Genomic DNA, 19,090 nt, shown 5'->3' on the forward strand with positions numbered 1-19,090 from the left:
ACAACAACAACCTTCAGTATTTATTACCTCAATATAGCGAAAACAACAATTCTCACAATTGAGCCAATAAACCACACCATAATAAACAGAGAAAAAATTGAAGTTGTCAAGATTTCATTTGACTTGGATCCACAATCAATGTTCATGGAAGAATGAGTCAAGATATAAAACAATTTACCTAACAACAACCCACCCAAAGCAATTAATGATAAAATTAGCATTTTAAAACTTTTGACCTAAATTTACTTGATTTTTGGTCCCAAATTCAAAGAAGTTTTAGATTTATGCCAGTAAAAGAGTTTAAGTTTGTTTATTGTTACATTCAGGAGCTCTGGTAGCGTAGTAGCTACGAATCAAGCTGCTAATCTCACAGTTCAAAACTACTAGCTATTCTGCAGGAGAAAGATGAGGCTTTCTGCTCCCATAAAGATTTACAGCCTCGGAAATGCTATACAGGGTTGCTGTGAGTCGGAAATGACTCCACGGCACATAACAACAACAACAACAACATTGTTACATTTGGAGTCCTGGTGTGGCGCTGTGGGCTAATGAGTCAGACTGCAAAGTCGTTTGAACTGCAAGGTTGGTGGCTCAAGCTCACTAGCTGCTCCTTGGAAACCCTATACAGCGTCACAATGGGTCGGAATTAACTCGATGGCACTTAACAACAACAACATTGTTACATTTGAAGTATGGTATTTTCAAAGAATATTGAAAGTACCATGGACTGCCAGAAAAACAAACAAATCTGTCTTAGAAGAAGTAGATTCAAAATGTTTCTTGGAAGTGAAGACGGTGAGATTTCATCTCATGTACTTTGTACTTGTTACCAGAAGGTACCAGTTCCTCAAAAAGGATATCATATTTGGTAAAGTAGAGGGTAAGTGAAAAAGAGAAAGACTCCCAACTTGATGAGTTGATACAATGACTCTAACAATGGGCTCAAATATATTAAAATTATGAGGAAGGTGCAGGACTGGGCCGTTTCATTCTATTGTATACAGTGCTGTTATGAGTTGGAACCAACTTGATGGCATCTAACAACAAAAATATCTGTTACATCTGTTGTTCTTGTTGTTAAGTACCATTAAATTTGTTCCAACTCATAGCAACCCTGTATAGGGTTTCTATGGAGCGACTGGAGGGTTTGAACAACCAACCTTGTGGTTAGTAGTCCAGTGCTTATCCTACAGTGCCACACCAGGACTTCATTATATCTGTTAGATCACCTCATTAGGTCTATCTTAATTTGCATTATTCCTGTGACCAATGGCTTGCAGGGTTTTAAAATAATGCAAATTAAGATCTAATTTGACTGGGAAAATTTTTGGATTCTTCACTGATCCAGTTGTTCTTCTAGAATGCAACATACATGTCCCCTAAATACTGTGGTAAGCAAAATTGCACAGTAAAAACTAGGGTTTATGGGAAAAATGAGACGGGCACAACACTAAAAAACATTTCTGCATAAAACTATAGTACTAGTACCATTATGTATTGCCTTTGACTTAACTCTTACTAATGGTGACCCCTTTTGTGTCAGAGTAAAACTGTGCTCTGATTTTTCAGTGGCTTGTTTTTCAGAAGCAGATTTCCAGGTCCTTCATTAATTTTTTTAAGACACCTTTGAGTAGACTTGAATCTCTAACCATTTAGTTAGTAGCCTTGTGTGTTAACTATTCACCCCACCCTCAGACCCTTAAAAGAGATAAGCTCCAATTAAACAGTAGCATTGTTTTATACATGTCAATTTATATTACAATATACAAATATTGCAATGATCTATTACCTTGAAAAAGAGCTGAATCTTGCTTGTGAAAATGGATAATGGAAGGGATACAGTTTACAAATTATTATAAAGTGATGGAAAGAGAATAACTTGAAAACAGAAAATTATAACACTGGATATGGATGGGGTGATTTATAATTCAAGCTGTGAACTATATAGATGTTTGAGGTGTATGTGCATTTGCAGTTGGTATATTCTCAGCTCAGCTGTGTAGTTTTCTGTCTTTACCTACTGTTTTTGTGGACAAAGTCATATTTCTGTTATAATCACAAATGAACAACTTTACATTTTCAGAAAAGCATCACAGTAGAACAGATTATATATGATTGATTCCCTACTGGGAGAGTCAAGTCATGTCCTACCTAGGTAGAGTCTGACTTTCAGAGATAAACAGTTGTGGACATTTTTTTATAAACTCAAAAATTTCGATAACTCCTTAAACACCCTCCTAATACAATATTGCACACACTTGCCTCCAAAGTAGGGCAAGGGTGGGAGCCAGAATTTTCCTGAGAAGTTTTATCTGTAAGTCTTAGTATTCAATGTGGTCTACATCACTTGTCAATGTCCCATGTAAACCTTTAAAAATTCTAAATTGTTAGGGGAAAAGGGTCATTTTTTCCCATTCTCAAATGTATCTTTTTCCATACAAGACTAACTATCATATCCAGGGAGTTAAGGAGCAAAGAAAAGATAGAGTGCAAGTATATAACTATGCGAAGTCATGCTATTCAGGAGATCTTGGGCAGAGATATAGGAAACTGTACTCCCTGAATTTATTTCCATTACTCACAGTGGTATCCTGATTTGGCACTTTAGGATAGGCACTGGACTGCTAACTGCAATGTTGGTGCTTCATACCTACCAGGCGCTCCTTGGAAAATCCTATCTATGTAGGTCACCATGAGTCAGAGCTGACTCAATGGCACTTAACAATAGCAACAACTTGCATTGGTGTGCTGCAGTTGACTTGGCTCATTCGGCCTCTCTTGAGCTAGTGGTATAGATCTCCCAACTCTGTGTTTAGTAACATTGTGGCAGTAGCCTGAACTTAGTCCTGGTGAAAACAGTTGTACCACAGTAATTGGTAAACACTGTAAACCAGAGCTTCTTTGCTCCTGGGAGAGTAAGCTGTTACATCTTTCTCAGCACATCTATGAATTCAAAGATGTCTTGCATCTGAAATAACCAACACAAAAAAATCCACTGTCTATCTGTTTTAAAATTTCTCCAGGAGGGGAGAGTCCATCGTGTCCCCAGAACAATATGCTAGGCTTCTCAGAGTTAACAACATGTGTTCTTTAGTTTAATTGCACTTGCTTCTCTGCTGGAATTTAGATGCATTCCTTTTTCTTTGGGCTGCTAACCTCAAGGTCTGCAGTTCAAACCCACCAACTGCTCTGCGGGAAAAAAGATGAAGGCTGCTCCCATAAGAATTTGAGGTCTCTGAAACTCTAAGGAACAGTTCTACTCTGCCCCACAGCATTCCTGTATGATTTGGAGTTGATTTGATGGCAGCAGATATTAAAAATTTCCCTATGTTTGTTTTGATTTTGTTGCAGAGAGTGGATTACTTTCTTTTTTATTTGAACAAAAAACAATAAGAATTAACATTCACGTGCTTTCTGTTTTGGTTTAGTATGAATTGAGCCTACAAGTCAAAAGGTGACTATTGGTGCTTAAAACATGGATTGCTTTCTCTTTGTAGCTGACTCCTTTATATGAGCTGGTAAAGGAAGTGCCCTGCGCTTCTGTGAAGAGACTCTACCTGAAGCGGGCCCTGGAGGAGTACCTGGATGAATTTGACCCTTGCCATTGCCAGCCTTGTCAAAATGGTGGCATGGCCACTGTTGAGGGGACCCAATGTCAATGCCATTGCAAGCCATACACATTTGGTGCAGCATGTGAGAAAGGCGACCTCGTGGAGGATCAAGCAGGTCAGTGCACTGGATTGTCTCTCATCAGGCTGCACATGTTGGGATGGGAATTGCCTGTTCTCTGTGGCCCCTGACATTCTGCACCATTGTGTATGGAGAGATGAAAGTCTCACTGGGTGTTTGAATTCAGTGTTTCTCTCTTTCATCACTTTCGTAGTACAGCTACTGTGGTCAAGGCACTTTGCTGTCTCTCTATTTTCCTGTTTGAGCAAACCACCGTGCTCTTTGCTCTCTCTTCTTCAGTAAAACAGAACTATCCCTAAAATATCTTCTGTCCTTTCATAGTCATTTCATTAAGGTTTTGTCCTATCATAGGTCTCTAGAGCTTGTGTTTGCATTGCCCAACTGTTCAATGGCAAACTCTCTGAAGCATTTATGTTTCTATTTTGTATTATATAAAATAAATTAATCATTCACAAATATTTGTTGAACAACTTCCATGTGCTCAACCATGTGTTTGATGTTTCAAGTACTTAGTACAGGGCAATGTGAAATTGACTTTATGAGTAGGTAAAATATGATTGAAATACACATATGCTTATTTAAGTATACATATTTGTTTACACATATATTTATATGCTCCTCTCCACTAGAAAACTTATTTCTTCAGGGCTGTTTAATGCCTTTCTTTACTACCAGTGCATAACATAGAGCTGCATTTAGAGAAGTCACTAACTAAATATTTAACTAATGAATACATGACTGAATTATTGCTGCTTATAGACAAGCATCAGGAAGGCATTCTTGTTCCTAAATATCTCCCCAAATATTATCTAAATGTCTTATCTGTGTTGTGATTTATTCTTTTATTACTTGGAATTCCAGTTATTTGTTAAAATGAAAGTACCCCTAATTGGTAAGTGTTGGGATAGCACTCACACTATTTTAACCCATTATTTCATAGTGGTTATGAAAAGATTGAAGTTGTCAAGGACTTTATTCTTCTTGGATCAACTGTCAACACTCGCGGAAGTAGCAGTCAAGAGATCAGACGACGTATTGCATTGGGCAAATCTGCTGCACAGGAACTTTTTAAAGTGTTGAAGAGCAGAGATGTCAGCTTGAGGACTAGGGTGCGCCTGTCCCAGGCCGTTGTGTTTTCAATAGCCTCATATGAATGCGAAAGCTGGACAGTGAATAAGGAGGATCGTAGAAGAATTGATGCCTTTGAGTTGTGGTGTTGGAGGAGAATAGTGAAAGTGCCATGGACTGCCAAAAGAACCAATAGATCTGTTTTGGAAGAAGTGCAGCCAGAGTGCTCCTTGGAGGCCAGGATGGCTAAGCTTCGTCTCTCCTACTTTGGACATATTGTCCAGAGGAAACGATCGTTGGAGAAGGATGTCATGCTGGGTAGGGTGGAGGGTCAGAGAAAAAGAGGAAGACCCCCAACGAGATGGATCAGCCAGGTGGCATCATTGATGGACTCAAGTGTGGCAGCGGTAGTGAGGTTGGCCCAAGATCGAACATTGTTTCGTTCTGCTGTGCATGGGGTCGCTATGAGTCGGTTCCGACTCGATAGCACCTGACAAAAACAACAACAACAAATGACTAGGGCTGCTAACCTTAAGGTCAGCAATTCAAAATGACGAGCTGTTTCGTGGGAGAAAGAGGAAGCTTTCTGCTCCTGTAAAGATTTACAGCCTCGGAAACTCTATATAGGGTTGCTATAAGTTGGAACTGACAACCCAGCACATAACCACCACCACCATTGATACCCTAAGGGCCTCTGATAGCTTAGGGGTTACAAGTTGGGCTTCTAACCTCATGATCAGCAGTTTGAATTGACCAGCTGCTCCACAAGAGAAAAATGAGGCTTTCTGCTCCCATAAAGATTGGTAGCCTCAGAAATCCTATATAGCATTGCTATGAGTTGGCACCAATTCCACGGCACATCTTGGGTAGTGAAAACTGGCACGGAGAAGGTGTCTGACTTCCTCTGACTCTACAAGGAAGAAGGAGAATCAAACTCCACATCAGCCCAAGGCCAATTCCTATGAGTCAGAGGTCAGACACGTCACCAACTTTCAACTTTCTTTATCCTATTCTGACACCAACCATCCCTCCCATGGAACTCTGCTTCTCTGCTGGACTCCATAATCCATTGCAATGATGACACCAAATCACAAACTATACTCAAGATTATGGTACTTATTAGGGAAGTTAACACGGTGCAATTCAGATTCAGAAACATCTCAGTATGTAGCATTTCTCTGGTCAGAAACACCTCTTCTCAGATATAACAGTAGGCACACTCGGTCTTGGCCATGTGGCCCCTTGGCCTCTGTCTTGCTCAAGTAGATAAACAAATGCTCATAGGGCTTGTTCTGAAAACCAGTCTCCTGCTCCAAGAGACTGGAGACTCAGCTTCACTTGGTCTCTGGACTGGGAAGCCCACTTCTCTATCTGTCCCACCAAAACAAAGGAGCCCTGGTTGTGCAGTGCTTAAGATCTTGGCTTGAACTAACTAGCCACTTTGCAGGAGAAGGATGTGGCAATCTACTTACAACCGGACAAACCCTACGGGGTAATTCTTCTCTGTCCTATAGGGTTTCTATGGGTTGGAATGGGTATGACAGCAAAAGGTTTAGTTTGAGTTACCCCCAGGGTAGAAGAGGGAGAATTACTAGAACTCTGGGGTATTGAATAGGTCCTTAGGACAAAGTCCTTAGGACAAAGGAATTGAGGAAGTATCTGTAGATCAGAGAAAGATGTCTATAGATTGAAGAAAGGAGGTAAAAAGGTGATTTAAAAACATTCCTCTTCCTTAGATAGTTCCTCATTTTGTATAGTACTAGGCCTCGAGTTAGCAGCACGGTAGTGCCCAGTAGAGTATGTTTTTCTGTGCTTGGTCATTGCTAAAATAATAGGAATTCACCTTATTGAGAGACTGTTGGGTGATGAGAAGACCCTGGGGTTAGTCAGATGGAAGTCTAGGCTTACAGACAGATCTGTCTCTTGTCAGCTATTAAAATCTTATTGTGTTGTTATTGCTGTTATGTATACTGTCAAATTGGTTTTGACTCACAACAACCCTATGTAGAGTTTTCCAGGCTGTAAATCTTTATGAAAGCAGAAAGCCTCATCTTTTTCTTGCAGAGAGGCTGGTAGGTTTGAACTCCTGACCTTGTGGCTTGCAATCCAGTGCTTAACATACAGTGCCACCAGTGCTCCTATTCCAATGTTGGTCATGGCAATTGGTTATTTACTGTTAGTTTCCTCATCTCTTAAATGGGAATGATAACAGATGTCCTGCTCGCCTCAATCCATTGTTGTGAGAGGTCAATAAATTATACAATGTTCATTACAGTGCTTGGAAAGAGTTGTATTATTGCTCAAAGGGCACCAATGCAGACTTAACATAGATGTGTGCAGAGATGGCCTGGCTAATCTAGAAAACACCAGGGAACAGAATAAAGGTAATGCATCTCTGAAGTATTTCTTCTCTCCACCAGACACCTTAGCAGGAAGCTTAGAAATACCTGCTGGAATCCTCTTTTCCAAGCACTTACTAAAGAACCTCGATTTTCTTACAGGAGGGGTTGACGGAGGTTGGAGCTGCTGGTCTCCTTGGAGCCTCTGTGTTCAAGGGAAGAAAGCAAGGAGCCGAGAATGCAATAACCCACCTCCCAGTGGTGGAGGAAAATTGTGTATTGGAGAAACATCAGAAAGCAGGCAGTGCGAAGACAAGGAGTTGGAGCATTTTCGGTAATGGAAACCAGAGCTCCTGGCAATTATGTGGGACACAGTGCAGTAAACCTGCGCTACGTGGATGCTGCTATTGAACACATTTAAGAGTTAAATGGCTATTTTTATCAGTGACTGCTTTACCTCTTAGCATTGGCATCAGGAGATGGAAGGAAATTCTCTTGAGCCAGTGTAATAAAGTCTGTACCTGGGAGGCAGTCCAGCTTCCTGGGTCAGAGCAGCAGCCACCGGACAGGCTCTGCCACCTGCTTGCTATGTGACCCTGAGCATGTGACTTGCCATACTTCTAAAGTGAGAACAGTAGTAGATACAATGAATATAGGAAGGTACCAGGATTAAAGAAGTTAAGTGTTTGGTATACTGCCTGGTACAGAGTAAACGCTCAATAATGTTAGCTAGTGATTCTTTTTTTTTTCTCCAGATATACCACTGTTATTATTGCTATTATTTGATTATACCCAGGTGATGATTAGCCCAATAGTTTGCCACACCTTGTAAAAGCTGTCTTAAAAAAGATAAATTGATGAGGCCAACCTCTAGGTCAGAATTCTTTATGCCAAGTTCCACTTTTTTATTATTTTTTTTAAAGTACACTGTCTTTATCAACTTCTTCAGGGATTTGGCAAAAATTTCAAATAAGATAGTTTGAAAGCTATTTGAATTGAAGAAAGAGGTGGGGCATTTGGTAATTTGGTTAAAACATAGGGGTGGGTGTGGGATGTCTTGTTGCAATGTCTTCGATTCTTCTAAATCTGGCAATTGACAATATTTCTTGACTGGGGAAGCTGGCAAAGGTGGGGTTACTGTGGGAAGAGACTGCTGGGCTTCAAGGAGGCTGAGGCAGTCTCAGTGTAGGTTTCTGGTCGCAGACCAAGTGAGTGTATTTCCTCTGCTGTTAGACACAAAAAGGAAGGGAATTGAGCCTAAACTTGAAAAGGGAGCACCTTGTAAAATACCTTTGCCAAAAGGAATTTCACTTTTTGGCGATTGTTGTTATTGTTGTTAAGTACACTTGAGTCAGTTCTCACTCATAGTGATCCTGTAGAGAGTTTCTGAGGAGCAGCTGGTGGGTTTGAACTGCTATTCTTTAGGTTAGCAGCCCAGTGCTTATCCTACAGCACCACACACTGTTGCTGTGGCTAAGTGTTGTTGAGTTGGTTCTGACTCATAGCAATTCTGTATAGGCTTTCTGAGAAGCAACTGGTGGGTTTGAACCACTGACTTTTTGACCTAGTAGTCTGCTGCTAATCCTACAATGCCACTCTAGGACCCTTAGTGGAATGGAAATATTCTTTATGGAGTGGAAATATTCTTTATACAAACAGGAAAAACCAGTAAGCTGTAAAGCTCTGGACAGCAAGGTCAGCAGTTCAAACTCACCAGCTGCTTCTTGGGTCCCTATGAGTCGGAACTGACTCAATGGCATCTTAACAATAACAACAACAACAGCAGCAACAACAGAGTTTTCCCTCAGATTTCCTATCTTTATTGATAATTCTTATCAATGGAGAAAAGATTGAAGTTGTCAAGGACTTCATTCTTCTTGGATCAACTATCAAAACTGGTGGAAGCAGTAATCAAGAGATCAGACGACGTATTGCATTAGGCAAATCTGCTGCACAGGAACATTTTAAAGTATTGAAGAGCAGAGATGTCAGCTTGAGGACTAAGGTGCGCCTGACCCAAGCCATGGTATTTTCAATAATTCATATGGATGCGAAAGCTGAACAGTGAATAAGGAAGATCGTAGAAGAATTGATACTTTTGAGTTGTGGTGTTTGAGAAGAATACTGAAAGTGCCATGGACTGCCAAAAGAACCAATAGATCTGTTCTGGAAGAGGTGTAGCCAGAGTGCTCCTTGGAGGCCAAGATGGCTAAGCTTCATCTCTCATACTTTGGACACATTGTCCAGAGAGAACAGTCGCTGGAGAAGGATGTCATGCTGGGTAAGGTGGAGGGTCAGAGAAAAAGAGGAAGACCCCTAATGAGATGGATTGGCCAGGTGGCATCATTGATGGTGTCAAGTGTGGCAGCGGTAGTGAGGTTGGCCCAGGATTGGACATTGTTTCATTCTGCTGTGCATGGGGTCGCTATGAGTCAGTTCCGACTGGATGGCACCTGACAACAACAACAACAACAGTGGTAATTCTGGTGATATATTGACCTCAGAGTTCCTTGAAAGTCATTGCATGACTGTGGGTGCCAACATTTGCATTATTGTGATTCTTGCTCTCCTTAGAGATAGTTATGGTGACAGGAGTGTAAAAATTTTCCATCAGTGACATGGTCTTAGGGATTCTCTTCCCTCATCTTCCTCTTAGGCCTAGGATTCCTGCCCTAAACTGTATTAAAACTTGCTTTCACCAAAGGATCTGGTATCTGCAGTCATACATAGTCTAAAAAAACGTAGACATTCTGTGACTCTTTGTTTTCCCTCATTGTCTTATGAAAGGTAGGAAAAGCATGATTTTAGGAAGCTAACCCACTCAGCTTGAATCCATCCCTGGTTTTGTTAGTTTATAACCTTGAGCAAGTTATTCACATTTTGTGAGGCTTTCACATCTCCCTGAATCCTATAGGGCTATTTTATGTAAATATGGATTGAGCTAATGTAGAGTGCTTTCCAAGGAGCTCTGGTGTTGGAGTGGTTAAGTGCTCAGCTGCTAGCTGAAAAGTTGGCAGTTTGAGCTCACCAGTGTTTTCTTTTCGTGTGTGTGTGAGAAAACACCAGGTGATCTGCTTCCTTAAAGACTACAGCCTAGGAAACCTTGAGGGGCAGTTCTACTTTGATCTGTACCATCACTGTGAATCAAAATTGACTCCATGGCACACAACCAGAGGCACTCCCATGGTGCATAGACATTGTAACTGTTCCATTAAAACTAGTTTTTATTATTTGGAACACTCACAGTATCACTAACACTAATTTGTTTATTTTGAGGAATGGATTCATTTAGTGTTAAGGGAATTTCAGACAAAGTGATCAAGAGAATACTTTTGAGTCAGTTGACTTTCAGAAGTCACGTAAAGTAAGTGTGTTATCCATGGCAATTATTTATTTCTCTTTGATTCTTGTCTGTTTTTCATATTACTGACTTAGGAACTGTTTAAGATTTTTTATAACTTGACTTTATGTTTGAGTTTTCTATCATAGATGTGATAAGGTATTTGGTTCTGTAAATGACAAAAAATATCACATCAAAGTTACTATTTCATGAATAGTCTCTTCAGATACGAATGAAAAAATCACTGTACTGTAAAATATTTACTAAACTGTGGAAAGCAATCATATTAATTGCATGTTTGTTTCCTTTTCCTTTCAGATTACTTGAACCACACTGTTTTCCTCTGTCATTGGTTCCAACAGAATTCTGTCCATCACCCCCTGCCTTGAAAGATGGATTTGTCCAAGTTGGTTATGAAAGATACTCTTTGTTTTCCTATATATCTACTCTTTACTCAAATTTCATCTCTTTGTTGATGCCATACTCTGCTTCCTTTTTTCCATGGTGAAATAATGCAAAAAAAAAAATTTTTTTTGTGAACACTTTACTTTTAGTAGTGAGGATTTTTAGTTTGTGACTTTTCTTCTTTGGGCCAAGGTGATTAGAATTTTGTAGAAAGCAGTATATCTTCTGTGGTAAGATAAATCAATATTGCTGCCCAGTGAATTAGAAATGTAATCATACCAAAGTGTTACTAAACATTTTCACTGTGGACATTAAAATAGAAATCTAAAACCAAGTTATTCAATTTACAGAACTTTTCTTATTCTTGCCATTCAAAGAGCCCTTTTTTTCTACCCCCATAAGTGAGAAGACTTGAGGTAGAATATTAATTTTATTTCTGGAGCAGATAAGACATTTAACCAGTGTCTGGTAAGATACAGGTCAGTGTACTTTGAGTAATTTCCCTTTTCAGGAAGAAACACTTCTTCCGTGCCCATTGTCACTCAGGGAAGTTTCCTGCTTTCGGACAATATGAATTAGTGCTGATCTCATTCCTTGACTTTGGAGCCAAATGTCAGTGCTGTCTCTTCATGGCTTACCCTGTGGATATTGTTTATCAGGACTCTCAATGTTGCCAGCCCTGCTTTCTTCATGAATAATTTTTTTTCTTCCAAACTCCAAGCCTTTGATCATGTGCACTCATTAAGAGTCTGCTTGAGTTTCTCCAAATGTAGCTCCTCTTGGAGACAGAAGTGGTGTATGTTGTGGGGTGAGGTAGGGGGAAAGAAGAGGAAAAAGTGTAAGAGAGAGAGAGAAATAGATGGAGAAGAGAATGAGCTTAGCATCTCTAACATCCATACTGTTCTGCCACATTCACCATAGTCCACAAAGGAATTGTGTTCCTGAGCAAGGTTCAGAAGTTCCTGAGGGAAACTTATGCTCAGAGAATGAGGCCAAGCAAGCATATTTGTTGTTGTTGTTGTGTGCCATGTAGTTGGTTTCTAGGCATAGAGACTCTGTACAAGGTTTCTGAGGAGTGGCTGGTAGGTTTGAATTGTCTACCTTGTGGTTAGAAGTCTAGTGCTTATCTTACAGCTCCACACTAGGGCTCTTTAGAAAACCATGAGTTGTTCCAAACTCTAGTACATGTAGAACACTTTTAGGAGCCATAGGTTCTAGAAACAGCCCTAGGGACTGGTTATATCTGAGTCACTTGAGGAACTGAAAATAGAGATTGATGCCTGCTCCTTGTCTTGTGTTTCTGATTTAGAAGCTCAGGGAGTCTGTGCTTTATAAAATTGCTGCAAGTGGTTTAGCTATAGAGCCAAGGCTGGACCTGTTGAGTTAGAAAGAGGCTGAGAAAGGCGTAGGTGCTAAAAGCAAAGTAGATCAAGTGTTCTTCTTTGTCCATTTTCCTCAAATTCCAACATGAACCTGGGCCTTCTGTTTCTTGTCACTCTCATGAATGGAGCAGCCAGGCTGAGCCAGGAGAAAAGCAAGACTGACAATGAGAAGCAGCAGTCACTAGAGACTGTGTCTTAATACCTGGAGCAGAGCTGGTGTAGGCACCAGTTATAAGTCCTCTCTAGTTCTGAATTTCCGCACCCTCACTTTGGATTTGAAAGAATCGGATAGGTAAAGAAAGGAACTAAAAGAGAGCCCCAAAAGCATGAGGATCTCCTCACAGGCTAAGACGTCAAATCCTTGCTTCACCATGAAAGCTCACCATTTAATGGTACAGCCTAAAGAAATGTCCTAGATCCTGACCACCTCCAGCAGCACTGCCCTTAATTGGGGGAGTTTGGAGAGCAGGATGAGAAGATTAACAGTATGCTTTCCTTTACAGTTCTCAGTGAAAAACTTAATTTTTACATACTGATGTTGTTGATGTACCATGGAGTCAGTTCTGACTCATAGTGACCCTGTACAGGGTTTCTGAGGCTGTAAATCTTTACAGATGCAGAACGTCTTATTTTTCTCCCGAAGAACAGCTGGTAGTTTAGAACTGTTGACCTTGCGGTTTGCAGCCTGATTCGTAACCACTATGATAGAATTTGAATATTTCTGATTGTTCATACTGGTATTTATTAGGTGGTGCAAACAGGTAACTTGACTGATAACCAAAAGATTGGAGGTTCAAGTTCAGTCTGCCAGAGCAATTTTGTTGAGACAAGTGGCAGAAGAAAGCCCTCTGCCTTTGAGTCAGTTCTAAGTCCCAGTGATCCTCAGGACAGAGTACAGCTGCTGCACAGGGTTCCAAGGCTATTCATCTCTACAAAAGCCCACGGACTCATCTTTCTGACATCGTGTGACTGACTGGTGGTTTTAAATTGCCGACCTTTCAACTAGAAGGCCAAATGCTTAAGCCACTGCACAACTAAGGTGCCTAATTTGGAAGGAAGGCCTGTTGATTTACTTCTGAAAAATCATGCAATGGAAACCCTGTGGAGCACAGTTTTACTCTGACACATGTGGGGTCTCCATGAGTTGGAATCGACTTTATGACAGCTTTTTTTGTTTGTTTGTTTGTTTATTACCAAATGCTCTGGTAGTGTAGTGGTTACGAATTGGGCTGTGAGCCTCAAGGTCAGCAGTTCGAAATTACCAGCTGCTCCTCTGGAGAAAGATGAGGCAGTCTGCTCCCGTAAAGATTTCAGTGTCAGAAACCCCGTGTAGGGTTGCTATGAGTTGGAACCGACTCCACGGCACATAACAACAACAACACCTTTATATGTTTTAAAAAACTAATAACACGGTCTTTTTTCCCCAAAAAATGCCAACAAAAGAATTTTCTTGGCCAGTGTCCGACTCGATGGCACATAACAACAACAACAACAACAAAGTGTCTATTAAAATAACTTTAGTAAAATGTGAAACGGAGTGCTTGGTATTTTGAAAGCAATCAAGAAATTATAATATAGTGCTATTAATGTTGTTGTTGTTAGTGCCTTTGAGTCAATTCGGACTCATAGCGACCCTGTATAGGGTTTCTGAGGAGAGACTGGTGAATTTGAACTGCTGACTTTGCAGTTCAAACCAACCTTTTGGCCCAGTGCTTCATCCCACACACAGTGCCACACCAGGACTCTTTGTTTTATTTGGGATAATGTTGGTGTTGCTGATGAGGACTACATTGGGGACAATGTCTTTATAGACAATTTTCTCAATTAGTTGTTTAAGTGTAGGTTGCCTGATGATTCTGAAATGGTGCATTTTCTAGTAAAAAAAAAATATATAAAGCTGCAGTTTATTAATGCAAAATTGACACATCTATCTCTCTATCATTTATTTTTGCTTAGGATGAAGGTTCCATGTTTCCTGTTGGGAAAAACATAGTATATACTTGCAATAAAGGGTATTCTATTATTGGAAATCCTGTTGCCAGATGTGGAGAAGATTTGAAGTGGCTTGTTGGAGAAATGCGTTGTCAGAGTGAGTGGCCTTGGGTGTAGTATATAATTTAAGACGAGAGAACTATTTGGAAGAGAATGAGTCAAGATAACCACTAACCGTCTGACCCATGTCTTGACCTCTCTTTTCTGAGAGGCAGACATGAGCCTAAGTTTCAGGAGTGCTCTGAATAAGCCCTCATCATTCTTTAATTAGGAGTCCTCGTGCCCAAAGGTTAAGCACTTGGCAGTTACTGAAAGGTTGGTGGTTGAAACCCACCCATTGGCTCCTTGGAAGAAAGCCTTGGCAATCAACTCCTGTACTGAGTACAGTTTAGCAAACCCTCGGGGGCAGTTCTACTCTGTTCTGTAGGGTCACGATGAGATGGAATCTACTCAACGGCACACAACAGCAAGAGCAACTTTTATTTTGTCTTTATTTAACCTTCATTTTTGAAGAATAGTTTTACTGGGAATAGTATTCCCATTTAACAGGTATGTCCTTTAACTGTAGTAAGCAAGACATTACTACATTGCCTTCTAACTTGATTGTTTTCTAGGGAGAAATCTGTTGTTAGTCTTAGGTTTCTCCTGGAAATTATATAATCTCTTTTTTTCTTTCTTTGCTTTTCAGCAGATCTATTGTAATAGACAAGCTGTGATCCTGCCCCACCCCACCACCCTTTTTGTATGCATCCAGGCTGATATTCAAAGGCATCCTGGTACCAAAGTAGTTAAAGTATTCAGCTGCTAATAAAGAGGTTGGCAGATTGTACCCATCAGCCTCTCAGTCAGAGGAAGATGGAACAGCCTGCTTCTGTAAAGATTTACAGTTTGGAAACCCTCTGGGGTTTGCTAACAACCCTCTGGGGTGTCTGATGGGGTTGCTATGAGTGGGAATGGACTGGACAATAATGGGTTTGGTTTAGTTTGGTTTTGACTAAACCTGTGAGACTACTGAAAACACTATTCAGCGTTTACTCTATGAGCTACAGCTTCTCCTCAATTCAGTAGCTTTTCAGATTTTTTTTTTTTTCCTTGAAAATTTAAATATGTAAGGAGTATAGCATTATTAAATCTTGTGATCTCTACTTTAGGTTTCCCCTGTCTGGACTCTTGATACTAAAAGCTTCCACTGCTTTGGTAGCACTTGGATGCCCTCAAACATAGTTTTTCTTTTAGCTTTGTACAGCTTTTCTACTTGTTTTTGGTGGAAGTGGGAATCTGAAATCAGCAAATATGATGTGGCCAGAACCAAACACATCCCATGATAGATGATTTGCTTTTTGAGGGCAGAATGTGTGACTTATATCTTGTGATCCCAGCAGCATGCAGCATTTTGGAAATATGAAGGCACTCAACAAATGCTTTTATGAACGAATGAATGTGTTTTCTGTTGAAAATGATTAAGAAATGGAGCAGAGTTTTTCTCATGGAGTCTAGACTGACTTTCTGGAACCCTGGAAGCTAAAAATTTATTGAAATTATTGCCCAGAGATAATCTTTAAACATTAAGTCAAAATTATCTCCTGAAGTCTATTTAAACAAAACAGCACCTCAAAAAATTAGATAGCAAACTTAGGAGGTACTGAAATTACGGTAATGTTCTTGTTATTGTTAAATGCCCTTGAGTCAGCTCGATACCTAGCTACCTGATATAGGGTTTCTGAGGACCAGTTGGTAGGAGCATGAGAAAGATTGTATAGTTCAGTAGAATCAATGTCATTGAATTGTACCTGTAGAAATTGTTGAATTGCTGTGTGTTTTGGCTATGTATATTCTCAATGACAACAAGAAAAGTTAAAAGATATATAAAAATATAAATGGGTAATTATTAACAAACAACAAGAAGAAAACAAATTGTGCAGAATTTTGTAGAATATTGTTCAAAGTCCATTAGGGAGATTATCAAGATTTTTTGTTTTAGTTATGAATCTGGACTTGCATGTTTCTCATTTTTCCTTTGCTGTTTTTTTAAGAAGACTTGAACTAATGATTGTAATTGAGTAAGAAAAATTGAACTGGTAAACAAAAGAGAATTGAACACTTTTAGAATCATGGTGTGGTGCTGCAGGATAAGCACTAGACTTCTAACTTCAAGGTCGGTGGTTCAAACCCACCAGTAACTCCTTGGAAACCCTATACAAGGCCACTAGGAGTAGGCTCTGACTCAATGGCAATTAACAACAACAAAAACAACAACATAGTTTCAAGGTTAAATAAAATCAATCCTTTAAAAATTCTAGGTAGTAAAATTTCCAATTGGACATATGCTAATGATACACGAATGTAGCAGAATATGGGAATATTCTGGTGAGCCATCAATAGATCTGAGAAATGGTGGCTACAGTAAAAATCTGGTCCTAACAGTAGGTCAGCTTTAAGGACTGGGTTTATAAGGCTCAATTTTAAGTTGTCGCATTGCTTAGTGGGCAGGAGTAGAGGATGGGAGCTGTTTTGTTTTTTAGTCATCAATTGGTTAACCATGTGCCAGTCACTGGTAGAAGTGTTTTCAGGGAACTCATCTAAAAGTGAACTGTCCTTCCTTGTTCTGTGATGTGAAGAAAAATAATGACATCAGTACCAACAAAAGCTGTCATTTAAAAAAAGTCGGTTTTGAAAAGCAATGACCTTGTGTTTTGCTTCCTTTTATATTTAGAAATAGCCTGTATCTTACCTGCACTGATGGATGGCATACAGAGCCACCCCCACAAGCTCTTCTACCCAGTGGGCCAGAAGGTGACTCTTTCCTGTTCAGGTGGCATGTCCTTAGAAGGTCCTGTAACCTTTCTCTGTGGCTCCAGCCTAAAGTGGAGTCCTGAGATGAAGAATGCTCGGTGTGTGCAAAAAGGTGAGTTGCTCCCCGTGTTTGTGTTGGTTTGAGGTCGTTTGTCTTCAAGGGAATCAGAGCTCTTGTCGTGGTCCTTCATGATGTTGCATCCCCATCACTCAACATACCCCATCCCTGCCCCTTTATGAGAAAGAAGCTATAATTTAAAGTCTGGGTAAAAGACTTCGTCACATGACACAGACCTCATGTAATATGAACAAAGGCAAGAGTAATCCAGGAGATTCTGAAACTTCTACCTTCAGTCTTCTATATGAAATATGAACTTTATTTAACTGTTATGGTGCCTAGAAAAGAAAGGAGTTTTAAAGAATCTGCCCACTTGTACTTTTACTAAGTTGTTAGATACTATCAAGTCAGTATCTACTCATAACAACCCTATGCACAATAGAAGGAAACACTGCTTGGTCCTTCACCAACCTCACAATTTGAGGTTCGAGCCCATTGCTGCTGCCATGGGGGCAATCCATCTCATTGGGGCCTTCCTCTTTTTCTCTGAGCATTTTGCCAAACATGTTATTCTTTACCAAACATGATATCCTTCTCCAGGGATTGGAACCTCCTGACAATATGTCTGAAGTATGAAAAATGAAGTCTGGCCATCTTGGCCTCCAAGGAACACTCTGGCTGTACTTCTTTCAGCACAGATTGGTTTGTTCTTTTGGCAGTCTGTGGTATTTTTAATATTCACCTCCAACACATAACTCCAATGCAAAAATTCTTCTGTAGTCTTCTTTATTCACTGTCCGATATTCCCATGTATGTGAGATTACTGAAAATACCATGGCTTAGGTCAGGCGTACCTTAGCCCTCAAATTAACACCTTTGCTTTTTAACAATTTAAAGAGGTCTTGTGCAGCAGATTTGCCTACACATTTTGTCATTTAATTTCTTGACTGCTGCTTCCATGAGTATTGAGGGTTGATCTGAGCAAAATGAAGTCTTTAACAACTTCAATCTTTTTTCCATTTATTTGGATGCTGTTTATTGGTCCAGTGGTGAGGATTTTTGCTTTCTTTACATTGAGGTGCAACCCATACTGAAGACTGTGGTCTTTGATCTTCATCAGTAACAATTTTAAGTCGTTGTCACTTTCAGCAAGCAAGGTTGTATCATCTGCATATCACAGGTTGTTAATGAGCCTTCCTCCAACCCTGATGCCACATTTTTCTCAGATTATTTGCTTAGCATACAGATTGAATAAGTATGTGAAAAAATATAACCCTGTCATACACCTTTCCTAATTTTAAACCACTAGGTTTTCCCTTGTTCTGTTCAAATGACTGACTTTTGGTCTATGTACAGGTTCCTCATGAGCACAATTAAGTGCTCTGGAATACTCATTTGCCACAATGTTGTTCATAGCTTATCATGATCCACACAACTGAAAGTCTTTGCATAGTCAATAAAGCACAGGTAAACATCTGTATGATATTCTCTTCTTTCATTCAAGATTCATCTGACATCAGCAATGATATCCCTCATTCCCCATCCTCTTTTGAAACCAGCGCCCTGGAAGTCCTCTGTCAATGTACAGTTACAGTCGTTTTTGTATTACTTTTAGCAAAATTTTACTTGCATGTGATAATAATGATATTGTCCGATGATTTCTGCATTCTGTTGGGTCACCTTTCTTTGGAATGGGCACAAATATGAGTCTCTTCCAATCAGTTGGCCAGGTTGTTGTTGTTATGTGCCGTGGAGTTGGTTCCGACTCATAGTGACCCTGTACAGGGTTTCTGAGGCTGTAAGCCTTTATGGAAGCAGAAAGCCTCATCTTTCTCCTGCGGAACAGCTGGTAGTTTTGAACTACTGATTGTGACATTAGCAGCTGATTTGTAACCAGTACGCTAAATTCTTGGTATAGATGTACTAAATACATTGTTGTTGTTGTCAGGTGCCATCAAGTCGGAACCGACTCATAGCGACCCCATGCACAGCAGAACGAAACAATGTTCGATCCTGGGCCAAC

General features: G+C 40.0%; 1 protein-coding gene across 1 annotated transcript in view; it reads left to right on the forward strand.

Annotated features, from left to right (window-relative positions):
* The window catches only part of C7 (complement component 7), a 116,623-nt gene that overhangs the window by 65,893 nt on the left and 31,640 nt on the right, over positions 1-19,090 (forward strand). The window contains exons 12-16 of the mRNA XM_006875404.1: positions 3,498-3,726; positions 7,260-7,431; positions 10,756-10,843; positions 14,181-14,313; positions 16,930-17,121. Coding sequence (XP_006875466.1) covers positions 3,498-3,726; positions 7,260-7,431; positions 10,756-10,843; positions 14,181-14,313; positions 16,930-17,121 — 814 coding nt within the window. The remainder of the gene's footprint in view (positions 1-3,497; positions 3,727-7,259; positions 7,432-10,755; positions 10,844-14,180; positions 14,314-16,929; positions 17,122-19,090) is intronic.

The sequence above is a fragment of the Chrysochloris asiatica genome, unplaced genomic scaffold (genome assembly GCF_000296735.1).
Source record: "Chrysochloris asiatica unplaced genomic scaffold, ChrAsi1.0 scaffold00325, whole genome shotgun sequence".
Lineage (NCBI taxonomy): Eukaryota > Metazoa > Chordata > Mammalia > Afrosoricida > Chrysochloridae > Chrysochloris > Chrysochloris asiatica.